The sequence below is a fragment of the Cyanistes caeruleus genome, chromosome 4 (genome assembly GCF_971803275.1).
Source record: "Cyanistes caeruleus chromosome 4, bCyaCae1.hap1.1, whole genome shotgun sequence".
Taxonomy (NCBI): domain Eukaryota; kingdom Metazoa; phylum Chordata; class Aves; order Passeriformes; family Paridae; genus Cyanistes; species Cyanistes caeruleus.
The window spans coordinates 46,739,577-46,753,093 of record NC_141704.1 but is presented as its reverse complement, the minus strand read 5'-3'; the positions used below and the strand labels follow the sequence as shown (position 1 = coordinate 46,753,093).

At 35.6% G+C, this 13,517-nt stretch overlaps 1 protein-coding gene across 4 annotated transcripts in view; it reads left to right on the top strand.

The window, feature by feature from the left end:
- Positions 1-13,517, top strand: part of LGR5 (leucine rich repeat containing G protein-coupled receptor 5) — an 89,892-nt gene that overhangs the window by 28,724 nt on the left and 47,651 nt on the right. For all 4 annotated transcript variants that reach the window (XM_086884406.1, XM_086884404.1, XM_086884407.1 and 1 more), the window contains exon 2: positions 7,563-7,634. In XM_086884406.1, coding sequence (XP_086740532.1) covers positions 7,563-7,634 — 72 coding nt within the window. The remainder of the gene's footprint in view (positions 1-7,562; positions 7,635-13,517) is intronic.

Sequence of the window (13,517 nt, the reverse complement as noted above, 5' to 3'; positions counted from 1 at the left end):
AAACCAGAATTTCACCCAGAGTACATGTATTTTGCAGTGAACTATTTTGGGAATACCCAGTGTATATATTCATGACACCTGCTACATTATGTCACGCAAAGTGGCATTGTGCAGAGATCCTGTGTTGTGAAATTGGAACAGTCAGAGCATCATCCTGCTGTACGTGGGATAATTAACCTCTCTGAGGGTGCCTAATGTGGTAATTTATCTTCTAGCTCTGGACCCAGCTCACTCTTCTGAGCTTTGGGGACCTTTGTAATGTAGGAGATGCATTTCCTGCCCTGAATACAGGTCTTTTGTGGACAGAGCTCCAGATACTCATGCTTACACCATCACCATTGAAATGTGTTTATAGTAGATGCTCTTAAAGCTCTTTGGGTTTAAATTCTTCAAATCCATGCTGTGGAATTGAGTTGAGGCAAATTAAGATGCACAAAATAAATTACTTACACCGTATCTTGTTATGAATGAAATCAGGCTAATCATGATCAATTTTCACCCTCAGCAGGCCCACACAAGTAATCTTGGGTATTTTGGTAAAGATGAGTTTTAAAATTGGTTTGTGTAACTTATAATTTGTGCTGTACATAATTTATGGTTAGGTTTTCAGACCAATTCACTACTGGTGAGCCATAATAGTTAATTTAGGAATTTATAAGTTTAGGGTTATATTTTGAATCTTTGTTTACACTCACATATATTCTGAATTAGTTTCTGCTGTAGACCAGGGGTAGCATGCATTATGCTGTGCTTTTTGTACATGTTCTCCTCTCATATAAATAACCATAATTTAGAAACAGCTTCATTGAAACCAGAAGGATGAAATTATAGACAGGGAATTAGAAGAAAATGGGACCCCCAGTTTCTAAAATGGATGAATGTGTCCAGTCATTCAGGAGAAGGGAAAAAAAAAAAATGATATTTTTGTCATTTATGTGGCAAATAGTTGTAAAAATAAGCAACATCTGGAGTGGCAGAAAATATTTTGAAACCAAGGGTTTCTTTTTCCAGACTTGGTCACATCTAATAAATATCTCTTGTCAATTTAACTGTGCTGTTCTTCATCAGAATAAGATAAACAGTACTTGATAAACAAACAAGAAATGAAAAACACAATAAACATGCTGGCAGTTGTCTTCATAAATTACAATAAAAACTGATATTATTTTCCTGTTGTATATTGTTTTAGTATTTGAACAAGATTAATCATGTATGCAGTACTCTTGTAATCTGTTTGAACTAGTGCAGCAGAAACAAGCAGTAACTCACAAAGTAAAAATGTACTCATACAATCTGTGGGCATGGCTAGGAGTTCCATTCAGTCCTGTTTTAACTGCCTCTGCTGACTTCTGTGTTATAGAATACTCCTTTAGTTATTTAAGTTTTTTAATATGTGAGTTAAGTACAGCAAATGATTGACATGTTGGAATGTTTTTGTTATTGAATTTATTACCCTGGTAATAAATTCTTTAGCAAACTGAGTCTTCATCCTCAAATGAACAGCCACGAATCAGCTTTGAAAGGAAATGGTTAATTTCATCTAGTGAGCATCATGAATTTGGTATTTTAAAAACAAATAAATAAATAAAGCAGAGAGCCAGAATCTTTTTGCCTAAAATGATATGTCAGATACTTGTCAGATTAATTCAGCACTGGGTGTGTTTGATCTGATCTTTGATCTTTACTTTCTTTTTTTGACCCCAATTGTTTGCTCTGACCTGCTCCCTCTGCTGGAGTCTTGGATAAACTGAATGGCAAAATTGTTTCCTGAAAAGATTAATCATACACGTACTGTTTGCTTTACAAATGTTCTGCAGTCCAGATATAAGTAAGATTTTGATGGTTGTTTATATGGTAGAATTGCCTATGTTCAGGAATAATGCATGGTGTTTAAAATCACTGTGTTAGAGAGCTTCTGCGTTAATAAGCGAAATTTTGCTGTCTGTGACATCAGGGGAACTCAGTGACAGGTGTTGGGAGTGCAAAAGTCTGGCCAAAGCATTTTGTTACTTTGTGTTGAATCCAGATGTGGCCTATCAGCCTGCTTTGCCAGAATCCTGTGTTATATGGGCCAATACACAACAGCACAGAAGAGATGTAGACAGAGCCCTTCTGACCTTACCTTTGAGGTTTCCCTAAGTTCAAGGCTCTTGATGCTTACAATGTATTTCTATTTACAACTGCAGTGACTGGAACAAGCACCACTGGTGTGACCAGGAAAGGTGTGAGAGGGACAGAGGGAGTACTGTCCATTTACTGGCGTTAAACATTCCGTGAGTTGTGCAGGTACACAGGCTCACTGCAGAGTCTGTTCTGACGTGACTACACAACATCATTTGCTTTACAGGGCATGTGTTAATACAAAGGAGTTGGGTCTCTGGAAAGGGTGAGCTTCAATGTCAAGTAACAAAATTTTTTTTTAACAAATGTGTAACAATTGATCTCTTTTAGCCTTACACCCCTTCCATGTAAACCTGTAGCATAGGATCTGTTGCTGGTAATTTGCTATTGCAAATATTACATAGGATAATGAATTTTTAAATACTTAATAATAGCATTTGTCATTATCAGTATGCAGAAGGGCAGAAATATCCATGTTATTGCCACTTGTTATTTACCTTGAATACCTTGATAGTGAGATTTCCTACTCTGTATAATGTCTGTCTGTAATGGTTCTCTCTACTAATTTACTACTTCTTCTTTCTGAAGAGTTTTCCAAATACAAAGAATCACTTAGTGGAATGATTTAGTGGAATGTGAGGGATTTAGTGGAAATTCATATCTCAATCATAGTTTACTATAGGATCCTTCAAGAAATTGCAGATGAATTTTGAAGCTAGTTATGAGAAGTGCTATGGTTTAATTTTCAGAAAACACAATTCTTATTTATGCACCTTCATACTCTGCCCTGTGCTGCTCTGCATGGGTGTATTGAACATGCAAATACATGACTAGCAATTTTCATGTTGACTTTGAAAGATAATGCAATCTAGGAATGTTAAAATGAAAATATGGTCTTTTTTTCTTAGTCCGTTGACAGCTTATGCATTGTCCTTTGGTATATTGGTGTAAATACCATGATTGGTCAGTGTAATGTAATGAAAAGGGTGCTGGACAACTCATCAGTGTAGTTTTCCCCTCTGTGTTGTATAAACATGTGTTTGACTGTGAACATAGTCATTATGTGACTGTGTCACTTAGCCATTAGGTGTCTTAGTTTCCTTTCTTTCCAAAACGATGGTAATTATTATTCTATTTATTTATTGATACCCTCAAATGAAAACATCTGTAGCAATTTTTTTGTAAGAAACAAGAGCTTCTATTACTACAGTGTTGGCAAACAGATTTTTTTCCTTAATGTAGCTGTAGCATATGAAGATATTTTGCATAAAGGATGAAATATTTGCATTAGTAGATGGCATGCAGTTAATAGCCAACATATTCTTCCATCGTACAGTGGAGCTAATACTAGCTGTGTTCTGCCAGTACTAGAAACAAGTGCTGTGTTAAAAGGATGGGCCAAGAGAGCAAGGGAAGAGCAGAAGTAGGATTCACCTGTTTTCATTATTTTGTGTTACTACATTTAAGCTAGTGTCAAATTTTGCTGTAAATTAGTTAAGGAAATTGTCTTAGTTTAGAAACTGTTCTCAGCTGGTAACAACTAAGGGACTACATTCAATCTATTGACAATATTTTATGAGAGTGCTTTATCTTTCAAAGACTTCCCTAAAAAGAATTGTTAATACATCTTGGATAAGGCAACCTTAGAAGAATCAAAATTAATAATCCTAATAATAAGTCTTGATAATTTTTTTAAAACAAACAGGTTGCAACTGTTTAAAAAAATAGGCTACAAAATTCATTGTCTTTAATACTGGATTATTGTATTAGACCTGGAATGGATAGACAAGTTTCTACCATTCAGTATAGTAGATGTTTAGCCTAGTAGAAGTTTTTGCATGTATCCCTAGGCATACTTTTGTTCTCCTTTAAAAGACATAAATATAATGTGAAAAACTGATCTTTGAAGATGAATAGTAACTGAAACATCTCTTGTAGTAATAGTTAATAAAAGCTTAGTAATGTGGCCTGCAGACTCATCTATTATATGTTTAGAACTAGTTCACTTAACTTGTTTTACTGGCTCTCTGGAATTCATTGTGAACTACTCGCTTTTAAGATGGTGACTGGATATTTTTTCAGTGTGTTTATGCATGGACAATAAAACTGGGGGAAACAAAGACCTGTTGTATTTGCCTTCTTGGGTGCTGTTTTGCAAATGGTCAGAATTTGCTCATCTGCTCATCCAGAAAAAAACAGATAGATGCATGGTGCAGTTTTCAATATTTTCTGGTTTTCAAAGATTTAATCAGAGCTAAGATTCCTTTAATGAGTCACCAGAGACACTGCATGGTGATTGATTGGAACAGAGTATAATTAAGATATCATTGTAGTGAGCCATGTTGCCAATGTAGTTACTAAAGTAAAGCTTCTTATCTTTTGAAAAGGTGAAAGTTTCATTTGCTGGTATATTGCTCTTATAGTCAGCAGGTAGCAACAGACTGCAGGAATGCTGATGGGAGAAGGGACAATGCATTCATCTCACTGTTCAAAACAACATTATTACCTTTTCAGTACGATATGGCAGATCATGGTGGTTTTCATCAAGGTAGATGTGGGACTATGGCTGTCTCTATTCAGAGCATTTGTACACTTAGGGTATACTCTTACCCTATACTTACTCTTACTCTTATATTGCTCCTACTGTCACCAGTGGGGTTTCTGTGTGCTGTGATGCTGGGAGATGGGAGTAGTTCTGTTACATTGTCTTATTTAAAGACTTTCAGTATTCTAATAATTCCAGGTTTTTCATCACTGTAGTTTTTAAGAGTCTACCAAGATTTGATACAAAATCAGAACCATTCCACTGAGGATGTTTAGCCAACTGGTACTGCTGGAGGAAGTAGAGTTTTGATTTCTGTTCCTGAAAGTTTCTCAGTTTTTCTAATTGTCTCCCCCTTACAAGAGTAGCACATTGCCAACATAGACTGTAATGTCCTGTGTATTAGTTGCTGATACGTTAAAAGCTAATTTAAAAATAAGTTCTTGAGCAAGCTTAAATTTCTGTTACCTCCACCATCCCTGAAAGTATTTAAAAGATGCATACATGTGGCACTTAGGGACATGGTTTAGTGATGAACACGTGGCAGTGCTGGGTTAAAAATTGGACTGGATGATCTGAAAGGTCTTTCCCATCCCAGACAATTACATGATTACATGAAATATGCATTGGTAATGTTCAGTAGTTTGGTTGCACAAAAACACCATGGTATGTTATGTTCCAAGAAAAGAATCGTCTGGGAAAAAAAGTAACCAATCTAACAGAAGGAAATTATTTAACTGGTAGGTTTAAAAATAATTATAAATTGCTGTAGTGTACACTGGGAAAAACGAGAGGTTCTCCTCCACCATATGATGTGGTACACATACTTTACCACATGAATGGAGTCCAAAAAGGAGACTAGGACATAGCAGTTCACTGTTGGCAGATCCACCTCTGGGGTATAAAAGATGTTATGAAGGAAAATGCGCTTGTTGATTTTCTCCTTGGGCATCAAAGCACATAATGAAAGCCACCTTCTCTTGCTCTAATCCTCTTAAGATATTTGGGTCTGGTCAGTAGACTGCTTCTGACTGGTTTGTCATGGGGTCCTGTGAGTGATACAAGCAGACAAGTAATAGAAGTCAATATGCTAGAAAAAAATGACTGCAGGTTTGTCTCATCAGCCAGAGCACTGATTAATGCTGGGTTTGTAGAATATCCTACATACATGTGCATCTGAAGATGAATCATTGCCATCTTTCACCAGGGCTTGCTTTTTAAGTCTAAAATATGATTTGGCATGTTTTCAAAAACCCATTAAGACATGTGTTGAAAATATCGCAATCAAAATGATCTTGTTAAAATATTTGGTTTATCTTAATATTCAGTAGTATATAATTCACTACCTGGATGAGTTTTTTTTTTGCCAAATAAATCCATGTTTTTGTTCCTTTGCCAGAATAAATCCTTTGAGCCTTTATCAAAGTGAAAGGGCAATAACCTGCTAAACAGTATGAAAGAATTAGGTGATAAAGTGTTACAGTAAAAAATGAATTTAATAAGTACACATTTCTCAAATTATACTTTGATTTTGAAGTGAATGCAGAAACCTTACTCAACAGTGATTTGATAATTGTTGTAAAGTATTAACACATTTCCTTTATTTCAAAATCTCTATGTGAAATATGTTTTTAAATTATGCATTTTAAAATTCACCAAAAGATCAAACATCTAAATTAACTATGCTGACTGAAAGCATATATTCTGTAATGTGAAACAGACTGTGAATAATAAGAACTAGATGGAGTAGGAATAGGAATGCCTACCCACTGAAGTACAGATAACTTATTTACCTTGTAAGCTCTCAACAGCTGGAAGAAATAAACTTATCTAAATAGTACCCAAAGTAGCTGGAAACTATAAGCACTGCTACAAATGCATAGATATGTTTAAAGAGTGGGGAGTTTTAAATTACTGTATAATGCTTGCATAAAATATGCAGGTCACTCCTAATTTTATTTTAAGAATCTACAGAAATGCTGATACAGTTGTGTAAGTCGTATCTTCCACACAGAATTTTATTATGCAGTTTGTTTACAGTCTTGATGCTCAATGAAAAGCAATTATAATTATACTGTAGGGCATGGGGAAGATGGTGGAAAACAATGAAAAGGCAAGTTAAGAATAAAAGGGTATTTTATGAAATTTAGTCTAAAACTTGAATGAGCTCTGACAGAGCTGATATTGCTGGTAGTTTCCTGTACCAGGAACTACCATGGAACCCCACCAGGAAGTGCATTACAGAGCAGGATCACATTACACCCTTGTTTTATGGTTCATTTCACTTATTTAATGCAATTTGAGTACCTGTAACAAAAGAGCACTCAAAAACGGAATGTTTATTATTTGAAAATATTTCTGTAAGTCATGTTGGGTTTTGGGGACACCTGATGTGCCTGGGTGAGGCAAGGCAGATCAACAAGCTCTGTGGCAAAAGCAAAGCATTTCCATATTCATAAAATTTTAAGGATGATGCAGATACTTTGTATCTGTTTGCTTTTGCCTGTCTACTTTAGTAAACCAAGTGTGCTACAGTGCTACAACAACAAAAATCATAGTAATTTTCCTTTACTACTCCAAGTAAATTTTAATACAGTACAGTGGTTTATTAAAATTATGTCAACTAAAAGTGTTGTTTAGTGTTCCAGCTGATTTATAGAGCGTGATAAAACATTCCAAAATCTCTGGAAATGAGGAACATGCTACAGCCTGTATTGGTTTGACAAAGCTGTGTTCGTACGAAAAAGGAATGTTTAACGTGCTAAGTAGATAATGATTCATCAATTCTGGCAGAGGAACTAATTTTTATTAATGTAGTACTTAAAAATGAGTGGAATGAACAGCTGGATGCCACAGTTGTGGCATGCCATATTAAGTCTCTGTCTGTTTTCCCCTACAGTGATCTCAGTATGAACAACATCACTAAGCTGCCCTCAAACCCTGTGCACAACCTCCGCTTCCTGGAAGAGCTGTAAGTATCATTGTATCCTTCATGGCCATAGTCAGCACTAGACACATTCCTGTGTTTGTCTCTCCTGCTTAATGTGGGAACCAGATAAAATGGTGCAGGAAGGCTGTCAGCCTGACACTTTTGGCACATGCGGAAACACTTAGCTGAAAAAAAACCAATTGCTTGTGATTCTGGAAATGAACTTATAAAAGAGTTACCATGAGGCTACAACTTCTCTAAGCAGAGACAGAGCCAAACAAATTAAAATTTTTAAACAAGGACTGTTTAAAAGAGCTGGATTGCTTTTTGGAAATAGTTAAGCAGCAGGATATTAAAAGTTTGAATACTGGCTCATGTTTATTAAAATCCCAAGTAAAGCTGTAATCAAAACCAAAACCTGCTGCCTTGTTCTGCCAGTGTCAAGGACAATTGAGTCCACATTTCATAGTATGGAGGCTTCTTGTTCTGATCACTTTTAATTACTGTTTCCTTAGTCTTAAACTTAGCATCCCTGAAGGCTGACTGTAGAATGCAGAATCCTGCAAAAAGCTTAGTTACGCTATCTACTGTATTCACCGTGGGGGAAAAGTGCATTGCAAAAACTTGCTGATCAAGCACAACATCAAAAGAGGAATGTTGGCTTGAAGTGATGGTGACTAACCAAAAGTGAAAAGTATTGTGCATTCATGAGACCTGGATTTGGCAGTGACTCTAGTTATAATGGCCCAGGCTTAAAAGAAAATTTGAGTTTCTGAGGAGTGATGGAGACTATAACTGATGCACCATAGATCTTGTGGAAAAAAGCTGGCGCCTGTATTTGCATGAGTACCTCTAAATATTGATTAAAAGCCTTCTAGGAAATGTGGCTTTTAAGTTTTTAGAACTGAAAACCTGCTCTTTTTTTTTAGCATGCTTAGCTGCTATCATGCCATAAAATTCATGTATGATGTGCAAAGTCATGATGCTACCATTCTTGCAAAGATGTGGTCTGTTTAAAGCTATGAATGTGTACAGCCCTCTGCAATTTAGGTGGGTATTCCACTGGCAACTTTCAGTGTGCTTGCTAACACTCAAATGAATTTTGCCACCTGGTCTTTCCAGCCAGCATCTGCCAAAAAAAAAAAAAAAGCTAAAAAAAAACCAACAAAAAACCCAGAAAAGAAACAAAACTAAAAAAAACTAAAATCCCCAATCAAACCAAAATAATTAAAACTATTTTGTATGCTGACTTTGGACAATACCCTATTTGCAAGCAGGTTTTCCTTTCTTGTCTTAGTTTTATTCCTCTCAGCACTTCTGTTTGGAAAGCTTTATTTCATTTTATTCTTTCTCTCTTCCCTTTTCCTTGGTTATAGATATCTTTCTTGCCATTGTTGCAACTTCCAAATAGCATAACAAACATGAACATAATGCAGAGGGATGTCACACACCAAGTGTTAACAATATTAAGTGCATATGGAGTGAATCATGCCTCAAAGCCCCTGCTTGTGAAGTTCTTCATCATGTTCATGTTTGCTTGTCCAATCTCCTGTCAATTGTAATAATCCTGCTAAAGCCTGCCAACCCAATTGCTCTCTGGCTATTAAAGGAAAGAACTTAAACAAAAGTTTAGGCTTTTCCTGGAAGGACATTCTAATACAGCCAGGTTACCTTTACTCTTTTATTTTATGATTAGATCACAGAATCACAGAATCAGTGGGGTTGGAAAAGACCTTTGAGATCATCAAGTCCAACCTATGATCTAACATCACCTTATCAACTAAACCATGGTACTGAGTGCCACATCCAGTATTCTTTTAAAGACCTCCTGAGATAGTGACTCCACTTCCCTGGGCAGCTAAATGGCTCAAATTGTAAGACTTAAGTCACTGCCTGAGAAACTGTTCTGTGGTATATGTTTATCCTTCTAGTTTGTATTCACTTTTAAAATAAGCTTTAAAAACTGAAGCCTTGGAAGATGTGAGGCAACTTACTGTGCTGAGAGATTGTTTGGTGATCAGAGGCATGCAATGCAATTCAGCCTAGTATTATATAGAAAAAGGTGCGAACAATGGAAAGGGAACTTCTTGTTTTATTCAGTTTTGAAGTAGAACAGCCATTGTAGTTCTTATGCTACCCTATATTAATTTTTGAGCAGTGATTATACATACAAAAATTATTTTTCCCATCCAGCCATTGCCACATGATTTTTTTCTTGTTTATCTGAGAAATATATATTTTGTTTGTGTGGCTCTGTTAAAAAGTACTCCTGAAAAATGTAACTTAGTCCATAGTTCAGACATTGTTAAAATAAGATTTTATAAGACTTTTGCTAAAGCAATGTTTCATAAAATTAAAATCCATCTTAGAAATTTCTATCTGATCTTTGAAGTATGCAACATCAGGAGCTTGAAATGCAGCTTTCAGGGTTTTTCTAGTGTTGAAAAAAGTCTTACTAATCCCTTTTTTAGAGATCTGGTTTGAACATCTGATAAAAGCTCATGGCTGAACCACTGAATTTTAGCTTAGATGTTACATCCTCAATGCCTGGTTTGGCAATACTATTAAGTAATCACCTTGAAAGAACTGAGATTTTGTTAAAACAGTTAAACTAATTGTTTTGATTCCAAAGCAGTGGCGTATAACACAGGTCTGTTTAGCCAGTTCTGACCTTCCAGGCTGAATCTGATCCACTTTTACATCCAAGGTTAGACACCTCTACATGCAGCATTTTTGCAAACCTGATGATCATGACTGATACTTATTCTTAGCCAAAGACTATGATCACTGAAGTAAAACATACTGAAATTGCTTTTAAGGTGCATGTTCCTCTGAAAATTTTGGAAAATGTTGAAGTACTTGAGACTTTCTGATTCTCAAAAAAATTAGTTCTGAGCAAAGTCTTTTATTTGCTCTGAATTTATTTTTAATTGTGAAAATGATGGGCCTTTCAGATTTAATTTTATCTTAAAGCATATATGACAGAACTCCCACCAAGAAAGAAATATTTTTCAGCTGCTTGATTATCAGCAAGTTGCTCTGCATGAACTTGTACAACACTATTAAGTCAAATTCTTCATTATAAATTAAAAATAACTGCAGATATCTATCAGTCTGACTGAATTCAAGACTCAATCTCATGGGGATTATTTCTAGACATATGTCATTATACAGGATGTGTAGAATGCCTGTTTTAATAGAGCAGTGAATTAGAGTAATGCATGGAAAAAGGTTTTTTTAAAAAATCTAAAGGGTGGGACTCTTAACAGTTTTAGAGGCAGCTACATCTGAGTGCAGACCTAACATTTTGTGATTAGTTACACTTCAAAGCAGTGCCTGAAACTATTTTATTTTATAAATTAATGTCTCAATGAAATGTGAGGAAGAAAGCCAATAATAATTTAAAACTATTTGAATCAGACCTACATACAAAATCTCTCCAACTAGATATATATCCAGATATACGTACATATGCATAAATATATGCACAGACACCCACACATGCACATATATAAGGTTTTCGTTTTAATTTTAAACATAGGAACATTCCACAGATAGCTTTGATATTAGTGATATTTAGTAAATTGCTATTTTTCAGCACCTTATATTTTTATTTTAAGCATCTTACTAGGTGCTTTAGTAAAACAGCAACAAAAGACTGTTGTATTACAATTACTTTACTACACAGCATGACAGTCCCAAATAACCTCTTTTCTACAAAATCAAGCAATGAGGTCACCCCAAACTATTTGCAATCTACATACAAGTGCAACAGTGTTTTCTGACACATGGTTATTTTGAAATAATCTTAAAATCAAATAAATACAAGTTTTTTAGATTGATCTTGGCATTTTTATAGTGGTCTCTCAGGCAAAAGTGCCTTTAAAGGTACAATTTACTGTAATACAGAAGTGCAGAATTGCAGATACAATACGTAAGAGATGTATTATGTGAATCTTACCATGATTTGTGTTGAAATCCCTTTACACTCCAAAAATTGTCAAGAAGCCACTATATATGTGAAAATGAAGTCCTAAATTACCAGGCATGATCCATTATGGACTGGTTTGGATTTTTTTCTTTTTACTTCTCCCTCTTTTTGCTCTTTCTCACTGCAAAGAGGTTTTCAAAGGGTTAATGGGAATTAGGTGTTCTTTTCCCCACTGATTTTGAATTGTGGGACTGACATCTCTGGTCATGTACATTTTTCAAAACTGAGAGCATTTGCTCTTGGGGTTCTGTACAGAATTTTTTTTTGTACTGGTGTAGGCATATTTGACTAGCATTGAAAACAGATTCTATGCTTTTAACTATAACATAAACTGGTAGAAAACATGAAAGTGCTGCAGCCATAGTCCAAAACTTTTTTGAGAAAGTGGGGGAATCATGTAATTTACTTTTAATAATTTTGGAACATTATCATGAAATACTAAAATATTTCCTAAAGGTTAATCTGCATATATTTAAAAACCTCTAAGGCAAGAGTAAAAATGGTGGCAACTGACATGCAGAACTAAAATAAAAACAGAGTATTATCAAACTGTCCACACATTCCAATGTCACTTCAATACCAGTTTTACAGTTCTTGCACAGCAGGTGGAAATTGGTTTGTGTCACCTCCACCAGCTAAAGTTTCAAGAGCTTCAAGAGTCATTGCTAAATGACTTGTGATCCCCTGGATAATTTCAGAGCCGTGCACAATCTAACACCTAAGTTGTGAATTCAGTTTCTTTATATAAATAGCAAATTTGGTTTCTTCATGTGTGCTTCCATGTGGATCAGACTGTGTCACTGTGTTCAATATATGATGTTTGTCATATATATATATGATGCTTGTAAGAAGTGTCTGTCACCAGCCCAGTAAAGGGCCCATGGCACACTGTAAATTCTGTTTCTGCAAGACAGATTTTGTTGATACCTGAGGACAGTGGTTTCCCAGCTTTGCTTTAATACAGGGCTGCACTCCAAGTACTGACAGAGAGAAGTGCACTAGTTGTCTTGAAATATGTTGATAAAAACATAAGAAGATGTTTACCTAGTTAATCAGTTGGAAACAATGACCACAGTTTTCTCCCCTAGTTTTTGCATGCATAGTTTAGGTTTACTAGAAAAGAACAGACCCAAACACAGAAGATTCCTGCTGTATCAGCTAACAACTTGTAACCTTCACATCCACAAAACAAGGGCCCCGATGTTCTGAAACTCTCACTGCTTTTGATGCCATCCTTTTGATGCCAGCAAAGTGAGTAACAACAAAGAACTTGCCCATGTGGATGTGTCAGCCTGACATCCTCCACGCTGCCCTTTTTGCCATCTTATCAAGAATAACAAGATGAGGAACAGGGAAAAAAAAATAGAAAAACAACAAAACAAATGCCTTACTAAATCAGAGCTGCTTGCATTTCTTGTTGAATAGCTTGTGCTGACAGATAATCATTCTGGAAATGTTAATGCAAATTGCATGGAGAGTAACCTTGACACTAGAACTGCTGTGCATCTGTGGGGTAAAGGGGAAGAAGGGGAGATGGTGGGGTAGGAAAAGGATAAAAGAAAACGGAAAACATTCAGATATACTTGCAAGCAGAAGCAGTAATTATTCTAGGTTGATATCCAAGAAACCTTGTCAGTGCTGCTGTGTTACTCGTATCAGGTGTCTGTTGAAGTTTGGTTTTGGCTTGTAGCTTATAAATGCTTTCTGGTACTAGTAATTTATTATCCAGCAATATTCATTAAGAACTTGTTTAGAACATCAAAAAGAGTCACTGGAAGTGCTTTTTGTGTTTTGAGATCAATACAGATACAGTGACATTACACTTAATTAAACTAGGGTGAAGTGTGCTATATATCTGTAGGTCCTGAGGCAGGATTTTAATTTAAGTCTTACACATTCATTGTGTACTGCAGTAGCAAGTATGCAGAAATAAT